The 21720-nt window shown below is 36.1% G+C and overlaps 1 protein-coding gene across 11 annotated transcripts in view; it reads right to left on the bottom strand.

Moving 5' to 3' along the window:
• TRDN (triadin) overlaps positions 1-21720 on the bottom strand; it is a 224831-nt gene that overhangs the window by 26506 nt on the left and 176605 nt on the right. For all 11 annotated transcript variants that reach the window (XM_084203676.1, XM_084203675.1, XM_084203680.1 and 8 more), the window contains 3 exons: positions 17044-17073; positions 4516-4542; positions 3385-3432 (listed from right to left, as the gene is read on the bottom strand). In XM_084203676.1, coding sequence (XP_084059802.1) covers positions 3385-3432; positions 4516-4542; positions 17044-17073 — 105 coding nt within the window. The remainder of the gene's footprint in view (positions 1-3384; positions 3433-4515; positions 4543-17043; positions 17074-21720) is intronic.

The following is a 21720-nucleotide window of genomic DNA, read 5'->3' on the forward strand; positions in this document are numbered from 1 at the left end:
GTGTGGACATGGGGTTGGGCAGATATCTCTTGGTCCCCTTTTCTTGCTTGTTTGGTCTATTTCTGGAAGAAAATCTGTACTGATGGGTTGAAATATAGGGAAGGATAAAGCTCTCCAGTTACTAATATTTTCTATTATTTGGAAATTAAACATGGCTCTGCATTGCTATGCTTTTCATTTGTTTTCTGGTATGTGTCAATTTAATTTCTTTTAATTTGTATTAAGTTTAGGGCGCTTTTATCACCCTTACTCAGCTATTGTTACTGTCAGTTTCATATGAAAGCCATGAATTAAAAATCTCATCTCCATGTTGTGAAGGTAGAGCTATAAATGTTTTACAGCACAACCAGCACCTTGAAGATGCAACTTATTGAGAGAAAGTGTCTTTTTTTTGGCTGTTAGAGGAGTTTTAACATACAACAGTGAATTTCACTAATTTAGATTGGGATATGAAACGTTCTTTGTAACCATATGGAAGAAAACCAGGTATGCTGCCTTTAAACAAAGGTCCTATTACATGCCCTGGATTAATGACAAATAAAAATAAAAAGGGTTATCTTGCTTTGGATATTATCCTGACACTTTTGAACACTAAATAAGGTGTTTTTCCTTTCCTAATTTTGTTGAGAATTTACAGCAATATTTGCTTTGTAACTCTGGGATAACAATTCTGTGAGGAAATAAGTAAGGAAATAAGTTTGTGAGTGGATGGCACATCTGATTGATTTGAAAGTAGGGGCAGTGTTTCTTCTCAGAATGAATTTATCTTGAAAACTGGACAGGTTTGTGGATTTGCATTCGTCTGGGAATGAACACAGTAATTCTTTGGTATTCAATCATCTATCTATTCTGCAACCTAACCACACAGCAAACATTGGTCTGCTGATTCCACTGGAAAGAACACCCTGATGCATTCCCTGGCAGAACTATAGGTGGTGGCTACTTGGCTTTTTCTCTGAGTTTCCAGCCACTAGTTGTAGCCAGAAGGGAAACTGAAGGAGGAGAATATCCAGACTTAAGGAGAACTGTGTTTTAAGGGAATACACTTTAAGACATCAGGAAGCTTCATAAAATCGATCTGTTCACCACATGCAGTATGAGGAAAAGCAGAGAAAAACATACGATAAGGATAATGCATATTATTTTGCCAAGAACAGAAGTAATATTTCTAATTTTTCCTGTATTCTTTTTTAACATATCATGGGGAGTCTTTCAAATAAAAAATTAAACAATTTTGAGGACTTTGTAAAGCTATAAAGAGTAAAAAAAAAATGTTATGAATATTAAAAATAATACTGATTTTGAGTAAGCTCCAAGTTTAAAGTTCTGAAATCTTTCATTGAAGAGAATTTCTTTGCTCTGCAGGGCTCCAGTTTTGTAGCACTACAAGCATTAATATTAATTTTTTTCCCTGATGTACCTAATTTAAATGGAAAAAATAAGGCTGTAAACATCTCTCTGTGTATTGCAGGCAGTTTCAACAGAATTACATCAGGAATAGATTCCTTTGCTTTACTTGCCTTCACTTACATACGCAAAACACTCTAATTTAAACTTTTCCCTATGGGATCAATATGTTTTCTGAAATTCTATAGTATTTTAGCAATGTGATACTTTTAAGTCTGATGGCAGGAGGCATAAGAAAAATGGCTTGAAGCTGCACTGGATCAAGGTGAAAAAGGATGCCACTGTTTTGTTCAGAATGAAGCTTTTATAATTCAAGCTGTTAACTCAAGAGCACTCCTTGGCGCACAGCAGGCAGAAGCACTATTACTACCAGCGCCTGCAGATTAATACTTCCAGTCATCAAGTGAAACTCAAAACAGCCACTGTTCTCCAAAGCAGCCATTTATCATCTGAGAATAGAGATTTTATGCTAAAGGAAATGTAGCAAGCATTTTCCTATCTTTTATTGCCTTCAGGCACCTAAATACCAAGGGCCTGGGGTCTGGAGTGTACTGTAGTATGCGAGAGTAAAATCCTAATCAGTCCAATATACTGGTTTGTGACACAGTGCTCTGATGTTTGAGAATGCCCTACCAAGGAAATTCATTTTCCTGCAGCTATATGGATGAGATTGGACTAATTGTGCAGCAGGTCTGATTTCATTTAGCAGGAAAGGTGAGTGGTTATGTCATCCATTCAGGCAACCCACTTGCTTGGCATCACTGTGGCCACCAAGCTTGGCTTCCTCTTTCTTGCCTTGACTGAATTCATCTAATGCCTGAAGTATTCTGCTTGCTGTTAATACACAAAAAGTGATCAATGAGTTAAATAAAAAGCTTAGCCTATGTGTCTTTGAAAGAAGAAGAGAAATATTTTTTCCCTACTGACTCAAAACCAATATATCTTCAGTAAATCAGATCCTCAAAGCTTCCAGAAGCCTGAAAATGTCTATGAAAATATTTAACTTACAAGGTAGAATATTGTACATTAGAAAAATGAATGAGAAAAGTACTAAATACATAGAAGAAATTTATTTCTTCAAAAAATAGGAAAAAAAATTAATTTAATAAAGCCTGCTTACTTATCATTGAACACATAAGGTTTAAATGGTTTATTTAATCACTTATTCATGAGCACTTCATTTCAGTGTGAAGTTCAAACAGCAGCACTTCCAGCAAAGGTCAATGGGATGTGGATGCTTGCTTTCCAGTCCCCACTGCTTCTGGAGTGGGGACTGGAAAACCTCTCAGGAGTGATGTAAGCTGAGCATCAATAGCTGAGTTTTCCGTGAGGTTATCCTCTTAGTCTTGTTAATTCACACAGGACTCAGCTGTGGATCCTTTAGGGCCTTCCTCCTCAAAAAACATGATTAGAGCAGAGCTCTGGTTTGAAAGGGGGACCCTTTGTCCTACTCCAGCCAGGTATTATTTACAGTTTACACAAGTGCACAGTCAGTCCAGGATTAGTATTGCTATTCCTAGTTCAGCTCCTGTTACTTTTAGGATTCAGGAGCTGGAGGCTGACTACTGCAGAGTGTCTACTCAATGAGATTGTTGCTTCTTTTTGGGGGGCCCACACACACTTAATGTGATGACTAATTTACTGAAAGGGTTGAGAAAGGTTAATTCCCAGGGCACCTCTTTGATGTAGTGCAGGGCGTTAAAGCACTCCTTCCTCACACTCTGGGAAATGGGTTTTGCTAATAGTTTTTACTACACCAGTGAGAAAAGTCACCAGAAGAGTCAAAAACTGTGACAGCTGAATCATTTTAGTTAAATGTCACCCTCACTTTTGCTCCTCTCCTAGACACTGAGGAAACCCAATGGCACAAAGCAAAACACCTGTGCCTAGCTCAAGGAAGCGTCCAAGTTTTGCAGACCACACAAATCCTTACTAAGTGGATGAGGGTGCAAGTGGAGGTTACTTCACCAAACGTACCTGGCTTAGTCTGAGAGACAGCTTTTTCACGTTTAGCACGTTCATGCTCTGAAAATAAGAACCCTATATTAGACGGCTTTTTAATTTTTAGAAGATTTAAAAAATAAAAGATTCCCATTATAGTTTTAAAATATGACTTTGTATTACATATTCCTGCTAGACTTGATAAGAATTTTTTGATAACTATATTTCTCAAGAAATGATGTTGAGCTATTTTTTCTCTATAAAATTAAAATAATTAAAAGAAAAAGTCTTTTTCAACTTTTTTAGTGTGGTTTAATAATTTTTTGTGGATTTTTAGAAATATAACAGAATTTCTAAAATTATGAATTGCTTCTAGTATTAATTGTGATTGCCATCACTGATCCTCTGTATTGAAAATTTCTCCTTTAATATAGAAACAATGGCAGTTTTTATTGCAACAGAAGTGGGGTTTTCTTGTAAAGAATGACAAATAAGTGTTCAGTATTTTGCATAAAGGAAAAGAGAAAAAAAGCTTTCCATATTTCTCTTTGTCCTGGATTTGGCTGGACTAGAGCTAATTTTCTTCATGTTAGCTAATATGGGGATCCCATAAATATACTATGAGGCACTAATAATAAAGGATATTATTCTGTATTATAATAAACGTATGCAATTTTGTGCTATTTAAAAAGTGTGCTATCTCGATCACAACATTATGCGACAGAAAATATTTCAGAGGAATGTTAAAAGTATGTTTAATTCTTTTGTAGCTCTGAAGTCTAAGCTGTGCAGCAGGCAAGCATTGCAGCATACCAAGAAATAAATCTCTAAATCTTGGACCAGAAGCCTGGCCAGAGAATTGCAGAGGCCCTTCCCCACCTGTGGCCCCCTTGATTGTTTCCCAGTGCAAAGCTGCCATGGAGACAAAAGGCATAGGTGGGTCTCAGCTGAATTGGAAAACGGTTTCCAAGCAAACTGGAACCTGTGAAACCCTCCTGGTCCTGCATTAACAGAGGGAGTCATTGAAGAACAGTTTCATTAGTCAAAGTGTTGTGTGAGTTTGTGTTGATGAATTCCACCTTAAGCTGCTAAAACTTCGTAAAAATAATGAAATATCTTCCTTCTGAAAGTAAAAATAACAATATTCTATATTGCCTTGGTACTCACTGTGTTCATGCGGGTTCTCTGAGGTAGCTAAAAGGAAACAAAAAAGGAATATTTAATAATTTTGTAGCTGCGACGCAGAATATAGTTCATTTCTTAGTGACATTTTAGACATATAAAATTTCAGTGAAATCTGTATTGAAGTGTGCAGCAGTTATATTGTGTCCTACACTGTCCACCCCAGATGCATAAATGTGACACTCAGCTATGGAACACAGGCGCCCTGAATTCCTCACTTAGCCAAAATTTGGTACAAACACCCTGGGAAGGCTCTGCACATCTTCTGAGGTCTGAATCGCCCTCACTAAATGCTGACCATACACTAAACCTAGGGAAACTACCTGGCTAAGTAAGGTGCTTACCTTAGTGCCCACTAAGAGACAGGGCAAATTGAGACCATGAGGTCTCTACCAAACAAAGACAGAAAATTAATTTTAGCTCGAGTGAGGAAACAACACCTAGGGCAGTCTAAAGATGACAGTCCCTGACAATTGCACCTGCTCTATGAGGGCAATGAATTTCAGATGGCTTCAGTGATACTCCAAGAAGCAGAAAGACATTTGAAAATGTTCATTAACTTCATTAAGCCACTTCTTAACAAAAGGATTTCAGTGCTGTGACTTCAAAACTTAGTGCCATTTAATTTTCTGCATTTTTCCAGAGACAAATCCCAGATGAGATAAAATTGAAAACTAAATGAATACTTTCCATGGATGTTAAGACAACATTTCTCAGGTAAGGAAATGAGAGCTTGGCAGCTGTACCCAATGCCGTTATTGGTTCTGCAGAAGGAAGTGAAATGTCAAGACCTAGCCCTCCAGCTGGATTTTTCTTCTTGACTTTTGCTATGCAGCTGTTGTTTTCAAGAGAAAAAAGGCTCTACCACCTGCATGTCTGCTGTGTGTGAGAGAGAGTAATCCCACAGAGAGATGCAGCAGGGCAGGGGATGAGCTGCCTTTGCAGCTCCATCAGCACAAGCAATAAAACTGCTGCTGCGAGCTCCCAGGCTGTGATTCACTGAGCTCCTGAGCTCCCCAGCTCTCACTTGAGACAAAAAACTGCTGTGCATGTGGGTTTCTGTTTCACTTGTTTTCCCTGTAGTATAAAATCCACTCCCATTTTATATCCAGCCTCTAATCCAAGTTGTTGGGCATTAAAGGAGACAGCAACAGGAGATGGTATGCAGAACAAAGTGAAAAAAACCCAGGACATTTTTGTGGGTAATAAAGAGTAAAGATACAAAGTAAGTGTATATGCTTGCTCTGAACTGAGGAATCAGAAATAGGAGTTCAAAAGAAAAAGAAAGTCCAAGGACAAAGCCACATTTGTTATTTTTATGCGTGTAAAAAATACTTTCTGTAAATTTAGGCTCATTTAGCATCACAAAACCAACCAAAATGTAGTTCCCTAAGCATCCTAAGCTGAGGCAAATTCTATTGCAACTGAGTTTGCATGAAATATGTCAGAAATTTGTAGAGGAAATTAATTTTTTATTGTGTCAAAAGACATAGTGAGATATGTTCAGGAAATATGAATTTCAATTTTCAAAAAGGAATTTCAAAGCAAATATTTAAACCAAATCTGAACATTATACCAGTAGCTAGTATAATGACTTACAAAACTAATACAGAATATTGTGCCATATAAATCTTTTAGTAATCACCCAAAGTAGTCAGAGCTAGGCCACATATAAACAGTGTTAATTTAAATGCTCTCTACTGACGCTGCTTAGCGAATTTTACAAGCAAACTTTTGTAATATAATCCTTATCTAAGATCTGGATAAAATCAAAACAAAACCATTACTCCTTAACTTTTCAGTGAAGCCAATATAGCTATTTCCCCTTTTATGCTAAATTTCAGCCACAGAGAATATTTAAAACAATAGGAACTCAGCTAAAGTCTGGTTCTTGAAGTTTGTGGAAGTATCTCTGTTGTCCTTTTCCATCTTTTCTGTGGAGGAATTAATTAGCCAAACTTGTATAATGTGGGCATCAAGAAAGATTGAAGACTGAGATTACTGCTATCTGAGCCTCGACTGAAAGTCCAGCTTCCTTATTTCTGGCATAACACTCAGAGATATTTCTACCAGATATTTTGATGAAATAATGGAGATATTCTAAAGTTAAAAGTCTCTAGAATGTTTGTTATTCTAAAAAATATCTATAATTTTCTATAAAAAATCCAAAACAAAGCACCAAAGCAAAATTTTGAAATAGTATTTGAGCCATAAAAACAAACCTTTATGTTTTGCTAACTCTGATTTTGCTCAATTCCATATTAATGTTATCCTTCTTCTGTGTCATTATCTCATTAAAAAATGCAACTCAAATGACATATAGACTAAGCAGAAAGTTGAAAAATGAAATCCCAAGACCATAAGATTCATTTTTACTGTACCATAATTATCTATAACATGGGAACCTTGATTTTTATTCTACTTAGTAAAAATAGCAAGATGATAGTCCAGGTCACACTCTGCAAACTGTGTAATGGTACATGTAATTTAGCCTAAACTGTGAGAAATTAAAGGCTGTGTTATGGACCTCTGGGAATCTCACACACTTCATGTAGTATCTAGTACTGAAAGTGCAATCGAGCATTTTTTGTTTTGGCCACTGATGGTGAGAGGGTGTTGGGCTAAATCAACTGTTGGGCTCATTTCAAATAGTTGTCCTGATGTCATTAGCTAACAGGACTACCTGCTGAGTAAAAAAGTACTTATTGTTCACAATGGCAGAAAACTCAGTCCTAAGTAAGTGTTTTATCTTTGTTTGTTTAACACTTAAATTGTACTAGAGGAGGTCAGATTTGAATTGAATGAAAACAGTTGGATTTTTGATGAAGTATTTGAAGCTACAAAAGAACTGGATCAATGAAATTATATGGTTTTACTCAGAGCAAAAAATTGCAATGTCTTTTCTGCCATTCTAAATTAAACTTGGAAAACGGGCTTCATAGATATCTTGCTGTTTTTCACTTCAATTTTGTTTTAGTTGCCTGCTATTCTGAAAGCCACAAGGGTATTAATTATATATGGCACATTTTTATAAATTAGATTCTAATACAGGTTCAGAAATGAAATCCTGCATTTTATTGAACCATAAATTGATAAAGCTAAAAGCAGAATGTGCTTTTTGTTTATAACATCTATTTTCCATCTGGGTAACAGGTATTTGCCATTCAGACAGCAAATACCTTTCTTACATTCTGTAAGAAAAGAATATGTTGTGCAGGAAATAAAAGCAATGCCAGAAGTACTTGTTTTAGTTAAAAAAAACAGAATAATAACACACGCTGTAGCTGGGAAAAATTATTTCCAATTAGTTAGTTACAGGTGTATTGTAAATAAGGAATTTACTTTCCATTAGACAAAGTAAGAACCTGGTTTATTTCCCATTAAAGACAGCACAGAGATTCTTCACCATGTTTTTGACTGGACATTGCATGAACACACAACACACACAATGTTAATCTGTAACCACGTTACAGGGCAAGGCAGAGATCAAGATCAACAGGAATCTTCTAATAGAATTATCAAAATATGAAATGCATACCTTCCAATTTTTGCTTCATGACAAAAGTTAAATTTGATTTCCTTACTTAATATGAGTTCATGCTCCCTGAACTACAGACAAATGAACTATTTGTCCTTTGGACCAATTAGTAGGCATTATTCCTTCCAAACTTAAGTTTCAAGAACTTAAGAGACCACATAATTGGGCATAATTTAAATAAGACAGTTTTGGTCTAGTTAGGTCAAGATTTTTCAAACTGTAATGCAACTGTACTGTGAAAAAGTCAAACAGAATAAAATGCATTCCTCACATGTCTCAGATAATAAATTCAGAAAAAAAGGGGATTATTAGGACTTACTGCTCTGTTAAGGAAGGAGCAGTTCCCTACATTTGTGAAGTTGTTGTCTGTACTCTTTGTCATTCAAAGGAGAAGTCAAATATTTGCATAAATTTTTTAGATCAGCAGACCTGATCTGTCATATCTGCCTGTCTTCCTCAAGTTCTTCTGGCTAGATGAGAAGCAGGCAGACTGTGTTGCAAAGCCAGTCTACTGAGCATATGTCTTAAAGTGATTCAAAAACCAGATTAGCTGCAGCAGAATTCTTAAAAAGTGAATGGCTTGTGCTCATCCTGACCTCTGCTCTACATTAAAAAATTGTTTTGGCAGAGCATGACCAAGAGTTATCCCATGGCCAAGTCAAAATAAAGAAAGCAAGAAGTGTGTGGTGATGGCACAAATAGGAAAAGCTGGTATGTGCTTAAAATACACTGCATTCTGTACGAGCCTAATCCTCACAGGGTCTCTTAATTCCCTACAACATCCATTTTTATTTTCTGGCTTGCTTTAAATCTAGTATTTTTCAGGATATTTGTCCAGGTTTCTAAACATTAAGGAAGTATTATACCACATTAACATGACAAGTATGAAATGCCAAGTGATTAAGACTGTCTGTAATATTTGTAGGGAAGCAGAGAGCTTGGTCTCTTGGTCAAGGAATTCTCCTCCAAGTCTGTGCATCTCTACAGATTTCCTTGGATCACTCTATCAGCAGTGGCTGAAGGATAATAACAGGATAAATTGTTGAGACGAACCCTCCTAAAATGCCATGGTTTTCCATTATCATTAATACTTTACCATTGATATTAGAGCCTATATGGTATTCACTTGCAACCAACTGATCTTTCTATTGCTACTTTCCACTAAAAAAAGCTGTCAGGCTGCTCTCACAGTTCTTTCTGCTTTATTTTCCTTACCAGAGCAGCCTAGGCCAAGATATCTATCTGCTTTCCTAGAGCTGTCGTGTTTCTGTCCTTGCGGTTTGGTTTGTTTTATACCTCAGGGCTGCATATTGAAAAATGAGCTGACTCTTAGTTTTGGAGGATTTTGTTGATGTTGTCTAGAACAACTTGTTTTTTAAGACTATTTTTTTAACTGGCAGTTCAAGAGTACTTTATATAACAGGGAAAACCAAAAGTAATAGAGAGGAGGAAAGGGAGAAACTTTATCATAGTGTAAATATAATAGAAGTAGCAAAGAAGTAGAGACATTTCCAACATTTTTAAATGACTTTTAATAAGAGGAATTGCTTCAACTTCAATCTGAGATGCATGCCTTTAGGAATCATTAGTAATGATCCCAATCTTTGTTTCCCAGTTTGTCATTTAAACAACAGAAATGCTCTGGGAAATGTAAGTTGTTGAAACAGCAATCTTGCATGATGGCACTGAAAACTAATATCTTTAAAGAAGTATAAGTCCTAATATCCCAGGAGGACAAATCTTCCATCGACAGAGCTGGAAAGAATAAAATTTCAGTCAAATGTAGATGAGGTGCATCTGCTGCATTAATGCATTTCATCTTTAGGCACGTGTGGTGAAAGACCTGAAGAGCTTCCTCTCAATATCATCCTCAGCTTCAGACGTTTTCATGTGCTGTTCCCTGAAACTGTGGGATGGGAACATACAGATGAAGGAGAGTATCCTAACAAGCTTTTACTTTTAGAAATATCAGTTTTACATTTGCATATAGCTAAGGCAAAACACAGTGGAGCTTGGGTTGTCTTTATTGCAACATGAATTGTTGACTCTTAAAGGACAACTGAGTGAAATCAGGCAGACTGAAGTTTATAGGATGTTAGAATGACTTTTCAGAATATAGATGTTAGTTTATGCAAAAAATGTTCACCGCTCTATATAAAAAATTGGAGCCAAAAGTAGCACCTCTTGCTGATGTTAATATTTGTTACAATTGAATCTTCAGTCATAACGCCTGTTATTGGTGAAAGCTGGCAAACTAACCCCCCTGGGCCCAGATTCCAAGCAAATACTTTGAAAAGGAACTTCTTAGTTGGGGCCCTTCTTGTCTATGACTGGATTTGTAAGAGCATAATAATGGCTGAAAATATATTTGCATATGTTTTAAAATAAATGTGAAATAATAATAAATTAGAAAAGAGTAAGATGACCATGAAAATCTAGAAAACAAGAATTTTGGAGGAGAGATTAGCTGATATAAGGGGTGGGGAACAATAAAAATTAATTGACTTTTAAAAATGGACTTTTCCCAGTGTGCTACTCAAATTAACATGGTGATTAAAGTAAAGGGCTAATGACTAAGTTCTAGAGGCAGAACGTACTGAACCATCTTTGTTCCTCATGAAATGCTGCTGATCACTGCTTTTGCTTTAATTACAACTCTGCAAAAGTACATTTCTGCAAATGATGTCTGTGTAGATAAGAAAAAAAAGGTAGATTGACACTAGAAGAACTATTCATTCTGGAATTGCATCTGAATAGAATACCTCTGAGCATTCATTTGCACACGTCTTTGTGCAGAGCAATAAAGTAATAGTTTATCCCACAGGGAAATTTTTAGCCAATTAAACGTGTGTTATGTAGATACGCAGGTGTTCAAGCATATTATGCTGATTGACAGATGTGTTCCTGACATGATGCCAATATAGATGTGTTACACCTAACTTACAGTAGCAACCCGGGCTACCAATTACACAGAGCACTCTTTCTTCAGAAATCACAGCTGTTTCATAATCATTAAAACAGTAGTTCAACTGATTCCAGTGTTTGGTAGCAGGGTCTGAGTAAATTACTGTTGTACTTTAATGCAAGTAAGAGCAATCAACACAAGTTGTAATCATAACTGCAATGAAATGCTATGCCAGGTCTATCAATATGAATAATTTTGCAGGTTTGTTATTATGTAAAACTTAAAAGAGTAATCTCAATTTGACCTTGAATAGATTACAAAATTGCAACCAATCAAGGTTACAACTGATTGGTTGTAAGGTTTTGGTTAAATCCTACTAAGAATAAAAGTATTGGCATTTTTTGAAAAAAATATGGATGCAAGGTAGCACCACTAGTTTTATGTGCTTCAACTGTGAGTACACTGAGGTGTTAGGTAGATAAACATGGAGATTTCACCTTATTGTTAAAATCTCTAGATTAAACATTTCCATTAGATTCTCCATCTAAGTACAGTGAGAGTGAGTATTCAATCAGTTTTTAAGATCTACAAATTACTTGCTCCTTCTTCTCACTTCTCTTCCAATGTCAGATTCTCAAAAGAGAGGGAAAGTTGTTAATTAGCAACAAACAATACTAATATTCATTGACGTTTGTTTTCTGTTCTTGTAATTAAACCTAAACAATGTTCCCTGTTATTATTGAGAAGTATAAATATCTCCAGAGGGGCAAGTAATTGCATTCTGACACAGATACAAAACGGATTAAACACTCTTTGCAGAGTCTTATTTCTCTCTATCAGCCCTAAACTGAACCTAGGGTGATCAGTTTCATGTAGATTTACAACTTTAGACAAAAAGTTTGCATGAGCTAAAGTTTCTTAATGATTTCATTAATCTGAGTATCTAAAAAAATTCTTAAAATTTATTAATTCAGCAAATAGTCATGAGCTTCAGACAGTTATTTCTCTACCTGCTTATATTAAATGGTCATGTCTTATCCCACTGAAATATCTGCAACATGGGAAGTTCTATCCATCACTAAACAGAGGTTGTACAGATCATTAAGTCTCACATAACCCTGTAAACAGACCTAAATTATTTATACCCCTAAGATAGTTGAGACAAGGCAAGCAGAGGTCAAGCAAATTTCAGTTAACTGATTTAGTCTTTTCAGATAATTTTATTTATTTAATATAAATTATCTGTTCATCAATATTCCTTGGAAATGCTGGGGCCTTGATATTTTAGCATGGGAAATCAAAGCTCATTAGTGCATGGGTAGCCATCTATCAAATTGAAAACATCTTTAGTCAGGAGTGGATTTGCATTGAAAAACATCTTGTTTCCTGTTCAAGATTCCTGTAGAGTGTTCTTCAGTAAAATCACTTTATTTAACTCTTAATCTGATGCAGGATGACAATATTAACTTTAGTTTGGAAGATCCTTTGGGCTCCATCTTGTGGCTATTTCAGTGACTGTTTCCTTTGAGAGAGCTGCCTGCCTTCAGCTGGTCAAAATATCACTAATAGTTTCAACAGCATACTAACATATGGCTGTATTTATTATTTTCTAGTGTATAATACATATTTTTTGACCCTATTTTAAGAAAATTATTTTAAAAGTATGAGTAATGATTTGGGGTTTCTAATCCCCTTGTTTAGAACTAAAAGTTCTATTAAGAGTCTGTGTAATACACTTTGCAGTTACAGAATCAGATACTCTATTTTCTTATCCTTTGACTCTTGTTAGAAAATGACATAATGAAGCTGTGATTCATCTTGAACCAGTGGCATCTGCAGCTGAGCAGAAATCCCATGCTACCATGACCACTTGCTTTATGAATAAGATGGCTGACTTCCAGTTTTTCTGGTCAATTACAAAACGAAGCAGTTCTGAAATCCCCGTGTTTTGGTTTGGTTTGGTTTTTTTCAGTTTGGAAAGCATCTTGATTTTTACCTATATTGAAAAGGGATGCCACTGTGCCTTGGCCAGTTTATTCCGCCCTCTGTATGCGGAACAGCAGTTTCCGAGCCATACCGTACCATTACAAGGAGTACTAGAAGGAAATTGTTCTTTACTGAATTGACAAAAAGATGTAGTTTGGAGCTTGAATGTTCATGGTTTGCCCATTTTTTCCTTTTGTTTGATTTTAGCTGCTGTTATATACTTTTTACACCACAATGCATTTATTGAGAAAAAGTCTAAATATGATCCCACATACTCTCCTGTCAATTTATTTTGATGAAAATTGTCACAAGAATATGATTTTCATCTTGCTTTCTAAAAACTAGTAAATGAATTTAAGAGCAAGGTGTCAGAGTGTTAATGCTGAAAATCAGAACGGGAGTGTTGCTACTGACAGGCAACCAGGACCTGCATCTCACTAACGTACAAGTCTTCATAATATCTGAGTGTAGGCAGTCTACAGAGCAGGTGAGACTCATAGAGGACTTGAATTGCATGTGCTCTCAGGAGCAAGGCAGAGTTTGTTCTCTGTCTGTTGCTCATTAGCTACAGGGAGGCTGGAGAAACCAAATCCCTGGCAGCTCAGGTTCACGAGACACTTTCAGAAATGAGAGTGTTCTTACACGTACTTGTGAGGATGAGCAACCACAGGGATTGTGTCATGGCTGAATCCTGTTTGGTCCACTAGAAGCACAGATGGAAAGAATCTTTACAAAACAAGACTTTCTGACACTGACTGGAGAGACAACTCACTACTCATACTTGCTTGACATCCCCTATTCAGTCTGTGTCCTCTATTGTCAGAAATAAATAGGGTATTGGAGGTATAAATTGAAATAAGAAATTCTACTTTATGCAGAACTAGGAAAACTTGAAGTTTTCTTTGATCTGGCTCTGTTCGAAACAAAGATTTTTGTAACCCTTTGTAGTTATAAAACATTTTTTGAAATATGAAAATATTCTTTTGGTTTATGGAAACAAAAATAATTATTAATATTTCCTTCATTTAAAAATGGCAATTAAATGCGAAAAAATGCTGAAATAGTTCAGCATGTAACATTTCTGTTTACTGTTTTCTGGAGATGCCCTGGAAATGATGGGATTTATATCACTTCACCAACCCCTGGGTCTATTTTAATTATAGTTTAATTCCTTGCTCACATGCTTTGAATTATTAGCAAGAGTTAAAAATTTTTAGGTACTGGCAGCCAGATTTGCTCTTGGGAAATTTAGGAAGTGCCTTCCTCATGAAAAGGTCTTCTGCCTCTTGCCCTTTTGGAATTGACAACATTCACACATTTCTGTGACAGCTTCTCTATCCCACACATGTTGAAAGAAGGCATAACATGATGCTGGAAGGTAAAGCTGCCCATTTTCTAGGACTTTGGTCACAAAGTCCTAGAGACCTAACCTTTGAAAGAGAAATAGTGAATGCCTAAATTTCATGCATTAATTGTGCCTCAAGGTTCCTGTTAGTATCATCCAAATTTGGAGAAATCAGCACAATATGTAATCTTTCTCCATCTTAATTTTGTCCTTTTCTGTAACTTGCCAGCTCCTTCAAGTCTGATTTATGCTATGCACAGAATGTACTATCAACTGAACGCATCATTCCATCTTCTTCTCTTTTATGATGGCTTGTCACTCTGTATGGCTCATTATTCTTGTTTTTCTAGATGAGGGATGTATTTGAATAGGATAAAATAATTGGAGAAGGCTTCATGTAGAGTACAGTGTGTGTGCTGTATGATTCACAGGAGAAATGGTAAAGTGCTGTTTGAACTGTGCTTGCTACTACCACAATATATTTTGGATAATGAGCCAGTCAATTTAGAGCGCTGCCTGGCTACTTCTATTATTTTTGCAGCTGTGCAAAAAATACTGTATCCTTAAGCAAAACCAGTGAACATTACCCTTTTTTTATTGCCAGTCAGAGGAATACACATGCAGCCTAGAGCAATTTCTTGTGACAATTGAAAAAGCAGAGATAAATAAAACCTTATCATATTTGGAGTTAGCTAGTAGCATGCAATATTTTCCATGTGGGGCCTGCAGAGAAGAAGCAGCTAGAAGAGAAAGCACGGCAACTAAAGCATGGCATGTTCATTTTTTGGGAGAGGCTTTATTACTTCTCTCCAGTTTTTCAGTTTAGTGTATATCTACTAAAGGCATGAACATCACTGAACCAGTTTGCCTTAGTCACTGAAAGATTTCATTTTTCTGGCATTTTTTTTTTCACTAGAATCACTACCTTCCTTGCTGAAAATGTTGGTTATGATCTCAGAAATCCAGAGGGTGGTTTTATCCAAAAAATAAATAAAGGGATGATAATCATAAGAATGACTAAAACTGAATTTCAGTTCATACTTCCATGTTTCTGTGAAATAGGTTGGTGGTAATCAGCAGGAATAGATACAGCCTGAGCCAGGTGCATGAAAATAGCCTGCACACACTTGTTGCAAAATCCTTTCAACTAAGAAATCAAAGGAAATTTTTTTAAGCAAAAGAAATATCGAAAAGAAAATGAAATAGAAAAATCAATCTAACTTCAAAGAATGTTCCTGAAAAATGCATTTTTCAATCAGTTTTGTTGGGCAAGATTTTGGGTAAGGGGGAAGAAAATCCTAGCTGGTGGAAAATGAGCACTAGGTGTTTAAAACAAATTCCCTTGGTGTTCTTCTGTAAAAGAATGGGTCCACAATCTGACAAGGGTGAGGGAAGCAGCACCCTTAACAATTACCTTGTGCTTTTCTGTCCATCAAGGATGTAGCAGTTAATGTTTTTGAAAACTGTGGACATTTTAATATCTGAAAACCAATGGCTCTATGAGTAGCTGCCAGTTTTCTGATTCTCCCTGCTTCATGTGCTACCTTTCACGCCTCAGTTGCTGCAAATTAATCTTTGGACAAAATATCCTGCTTAATACCTATTAAGCATGGTTGTTTTTGATAACTAAAATTAATTTTATTGTTCTGTTAAAGACATGAAGTGAAATTTTGGCCTCAGTGGAGTGAATGGGAATTTTGCCACTAACATCAACACAGCCAAGATTTCACTCATGAGCTGATAAAACAGTTGAGACTATAATTCTTTTTTTCAGTTCAGTTAACAGCTCTGTACAGGGATAACAGAAAAAAACCCAATAAATTAGTAGGATTGAAAATGTCTTCATGTACAGACAGTAAAGGTTGGCTCCATCGTACACTTATGTGAATCATAGAATTTCCAAAGGGAAAAAGACATGCCCTAGCCCTCCCCTCTACCAATTTTTTCTCATTGAATTAAAAAAAAAAATCTCAAATAATCCTAAGAAATATATAGATATGTTCTGAAAATGTTCCTATTACTCTATTTAGTGAGAAAGACAAGATTTATAGGCCCGGTACTCAATAAAGTTGAACAGGTTAAAAAAAAAAAATACCACCTCAGTGCAAATATTTCATTATTTTTGCTGTCTGAATAAAATCAGAAAATTAGGAAAAAAACTTTTTAGCTCAGCAAATCTTATTCTGAAAGACAACACTATAAATAGATATTTAGGGTCTGATAAATACATTACATTTATCTTTAAATAAAAGTAATATTTTTTGTTCTGATTTAGGGTAAATTTTTCCACTAATCTGTTAAAATATCAGAGAATGACTTCAGCAAAGGTTACATGCAAGCTCCATATATATGTGAAAAGAGGAAATTAAATGTGCCTAGAAAAGCAACTTCTGCAAAGAACAAGCAGCCAGGTCAGCATGCATGGTGCACTGCCAGTTTTGTTCTCTTTGACAAATCCAACGTGGTAACAAAGGCCTTTCATTTTCCTCCCAGCCAGAATGAAGAAATGTCTGACACTGCTCTGTATTGGCCCGTTTTAAAAAGGAGCTACCAATAGTGGAAATGACAACAGTGTTATCACAGCAGGAGCAGATAAAGTTGGCTGATGGTAGCACACGCGGTGCTGCATGTCATCACAATGCTGTATATCATGGCAATTGTATCACTGAACGAAAGAAACATTTCTCACAGCAGTCACAGCCTGAAAGATGTTTCAGTCAAGGGAAAAGATTGATTTACCTTTCTTCTCCCCCTCCTTTTTCACTGCAGCTGAAACAGAAAAAAAAAACCAACAGTGTTTTCAAAATTGAAGTTAGTAGCAGTATCTGTAAAAATAATTCAAACACCTGTATGAGCATTTGTATACATATATCAAATGAAGCATATATTATGCCATAAAGGAATAAATTTCTTTGCCAGATGAGGAAACATTTCCTCACAGACACCAAGCTCTGCTATTGATGAAAGCCTATTCCAGCTTTCTACATTCTCACACATTATTTTAGTCATGGTCATCCTTCCTCCCAGACACTGATAATGGGTGAGAGTCATAGGTTGAATATTTCAAAATCAACAATGAAGGAGGAGGATAGATTGAAATGGCAAGGCATAAAGGGGTAAGAGGAGTATAGAGAAAGGTTATGAGACATCATCAGTTTAAGAGAAATGTGTACTTTTTTGCTATTAGAAATTGTAGTATTAAAAGTATCCATAAAATAAGAAGTAAAAAACTGCCTGAAATTATGTTTCTAAGCCTACGCTGAATATCAAGAATTTCAAGACCTGATTATCCAGCAATCCCACCTCTAAACCCCATAGCATGAGTTTTGTGGGAAGGAAAATGGAAAAGAGACTGGAAGAAAACTGATACTTTAAAATTTAAACCAAATTTTAAAAACCTGGAATTAGTTCCTCACTGGAAGCTGTGATGTGTGCCCAATATTCAAACTCTGGAGACAGAATAAAATTCCCCTAAAACTCAGCCCAGTATTCTAATAAAACCTTGCATAGATCTACAATGAGTGCTGTGAAATCATAACAACATTTTACTAAAGGGGAGGAGGTGTCTAAAATGAGAGTTACCTGCATTTACAGATGACTGCTGCAACTCTGATGGAGATGAGCCAAGCTTATTCTTAAATCTCTTCAAAATCCATGCACTACCCATTCTCCAGCCCATATTTATAGGACTGAAACTTCTAAAAATGTAGTTACAGATGTCACTTTATTTTGAAATGCCTGTTAGAAGTGGTCTTAGTAAGCCTCTGCCTTAGGCTAGCATTTGCAGGCAAAAGAAGAGAGGGGAATTAAGATTCAGAGCCTGTACTTCCCAGAAAAGGGTGTTCAGCACCCGGCTGCCCATATGAATGGATCTGATGTGGCACTGGAACTGGAAATGAAACAAGCAAAAGTGTAACTTTGCAATTATTGGATGATGTGCCCTGGTATAGGACAGAAATCAAGGATCATGAGGTCAGAAGAGGATAGACACTTCCTAGTAATTTCAAATGTTGGCATTTTGTGTGCTGATCTCTGTTTCTTCAGTGCTCTTGAAATGAGAAATCATTTTACTTCAAGCTGTTTGTACATTTGGATAAAACAGATCAAGAAGGAACAGTTAAACCTTGAATTACTAAAATGCTATTTATCAATGGCCTGTGGCAAAATATTCTGATTTCAAAGATTTTTCATGTTTTCTACCACTTACCCTCCTTTGAGAATTAGATAAATTTTAAGTATCTCAAGAATGTGCTCAAAAAAAAAAAAAAAAAGGTTTCATGACTAGAATCGGTGAAAATCTGGCACAAGGTTTCCGGGATCTGGTCCTCTATGCAATCATTTCCCTTTTTTAGGTAATGTGTGTATCAAAGCTGTGCTGTGCACATTTCAAAAACTGTGGTTACAGCAGATTGAGTAGTTTTACACCCAGAGATTGCTATAGGAGCCACAATGGCTTTTGAAAGACATACTTGTATAGCCACTTGCAGTGTTTTGAAATGACTCCCAAATCAACAGGAACTCCAAATATTGAGATCTGGGAAGGGCTTACAGGTGAAGGTGCAGTGCACCTCTGGGCCCCTCCTGACTTCTGTGCTGGCAGCTCATGGCATGTGGCTCAGTGTGCTTCTGCTGCCCAGGCAGAGCAGGGCCCCTCCGTGCCTGCTGCTGCACTCACGGCTGGCCAGCTTCTGCCACCATGCTATTATATCCTCCTGGGACATCTGCTGGAATTTCCACCTTGGCCTCAGTCTTTCTGATGGGATGTACTGTGAATACTCAACAAATCTCATGAGACAGAAGAGGCCTCATTCCGACCACTGCAGCCAGGAGCATTGCTCTGGCCAAATCCTGCTACTCAAAAGGAAAATGATAAGGAATAAATGAAAAAGGGCAGAACACTGTCCTTTACATTGCTATTTCAGAAGCTGAGCCATTCGTCTGAGTCTGAAAAGCAGCAAAAAGATGGATAGTTTACCCAAGGAACTTGGTTTGCAGGCGATAAAAGGCCAGATTACCTGCTGAATAATGTATGGTAGCTAGGGAGGGAAGGGCATGAAACAGAGTGATGAACTAGAAAATGTGATGCTCCAATATAAGAGATGTTCTTGGCTGTGTGCTTTTTACCTTGATTATCTGGAGAATGAGCAAATTCTTGAGTCAACTTGTCTTGCTCTGTACTGAAGAGACTTGCCTTGTAGTTCTTGAATTAAGAATTTGTACACAAAGCTATTCAAAGAGGACTGTATTAGCAGCCTTAAATCACAGTCTGTCATTTTTAGGCCTACCCAAATCCAATCATACTATAGATAGTATACAAAGCAAAACACATTTATCAAGAACATACACACTGTGTTCTGGAATTACAAACCTAGACTGGATTTACAAATCTAGATTGATAGCTATTCCAGAAACCAGAAATGAGCATTGTCATATTTTAGGTTTTGTGAATAGGTTAAAAAAATCATTACAAGCCATGGAGGACCTTGTTCAATTTTTTTTTTTTTTTAATGTAGGGTGGGAAAAGAAAAGTAAATTCCAGTGGTGGAAAGGTCAGAAAACTGTGATAATACAGTAAGTATTTTCAAGGAGGAAAAACATTCAAGTTTAAGATTGTTCTATTATTTCAGACTTTTATCAGAAACTTGAACCTTGATCAACAGCAGTCCTTCAATCTCATACATAGTGGTGTTTTCAAAGGACTTTTTTCTGAGCTGTTGAGCAAACACAAACCTTTTCAAAATCATGAAGGTATCTTGAAAGCAGCAAAAATCTTGAAAACACTGGTTCCTACTCAAAATCAGTTTTTTCTGTGTAGATTTATGACCCAGAAATAGCCAGAAACAGATATTTAGTCTAAATACTGTCATAGAAATGTCTTCTTCTACAAATTCTCCCTTTATTTTCTTATAAGAAGAAGTTGGTTTCCATCCTGAAACAGGAAGTTTAACTTTATTTCTAAATGTGCAACAATTAATTATGAAAACTACATTTCCATACAGATACCCAGCTCCTCTGTGTCATTTCTAAAGAGCCCTTGACTTAGATTTGTCATTTTCAGTCTTATCATGATCATACTAATTAATCCCCAAGGAAATCTTGAATCTTTCCTATTTCACTTTGTATGAGACTTTTGTTATTTTTCCTAGCCCACTCCAGTGCCACATTATCATGTAAGGGTTTTGTACATAACACTCTAGACATGATGCAGCTCTGATTTATGCAATAGCTTTAGAATATTATATTCCTTTTTCCTAATGCATTTGCATATGGAAGAAAGTTTTTCACTGACTTGTCTGCAGCAATACTTCAGTACTTTCCTGGATTTACACAGTGAATTTAGAGATAAATATTTCTTTAATATTTTCCCTCCACTACATATTTCATTATGTTTATTGACAATAAATTTTCTTTGACATCATGCTGTCTGTTCACCTCATAAATTCAATGTACCACAGCCCCTTCTTATCCTGAATTCTTTAACTGATTTTGTCATCTGAAAATTTCATTACATTGCTATTTCTATCTTATCCTGGTAATTAAGGAATATAAAATGAGTCCAGACATGGAATCATAAGAAATTATTCTGTAAACAAGCTGCAAGATGAAAATTAATCAATTGCTCTCTAATTCCTGACCAGATATTTATTTTCTTTAATACTGTAAGTCTTAGGCAGCAGCTCCTTGGCTTCTGCAGTAATTTTTATAATGAAACTTTATAAAGGTCTATTTAAAACATTAAATAAATGCTGTGCTTATTACTTTATTAATCTATTGGAAACAGTTATTACTAAGATATAGTTTCCATTTCTAGATAGAACACAGGCTGGAACTCAGTGTTCTTCCAGATATTTGATTTTGTTATTAATTTAATTATGAATTTACCAAATTTCTGACAGATTTTTAATTTCTGAATAACTCTGGAGTAATTTAAGTGTATTTGCCCTGACATGGTAAGTGTTTTGTCTGAAAGTAATTGAAGTTTTGACTAAGTTCTTATATTTATTTTGCTTATAAGCATGTAAGCTGTGGTGAAACAAGATCAAATGCAAACTCATCCCATGTGTCAGGTGCTCTGCAATAACTGTTCATATGCATGCTGTTATGCTGAAGTGAAACCACCTCATGTAGATAGCTACAGCAAAGCATCTGGCATTCACTGAGTTGATACTGTCTTTGCCCATCTCACCATAAATTGTCCATCTGTTCATAGCTTGAGAAGAAGATACTGTTTTAAAATATTTAAGAACCATATACAGTGATATTTCTCTCTCAGACCTTCCTAGAAGGTATTTTCTCCTCCTCTTTCAGTCTTTTTGAGTTCAGAATTTCTCTTATTCATGTCAAGTGAAATCTTACTCATGTTAAGAAACCGCAGTTAAAAGAACCAGTATAGTGAGTATCAGAGAGGAGAAGTTA

The sequence above is a fragment of the Fringilla coelebs genome, assembly GCF_963513975.1.
Source record: "Fringilla coelebs genome assembly, chromosome: 3".
Taxonomy (NCBI): domain Eukaryota; kingdom Metazoa; phylum Chordata; class Aves; order Passeriformes; family Fringillidae; genus Fringilla; species Fringilla coelebs.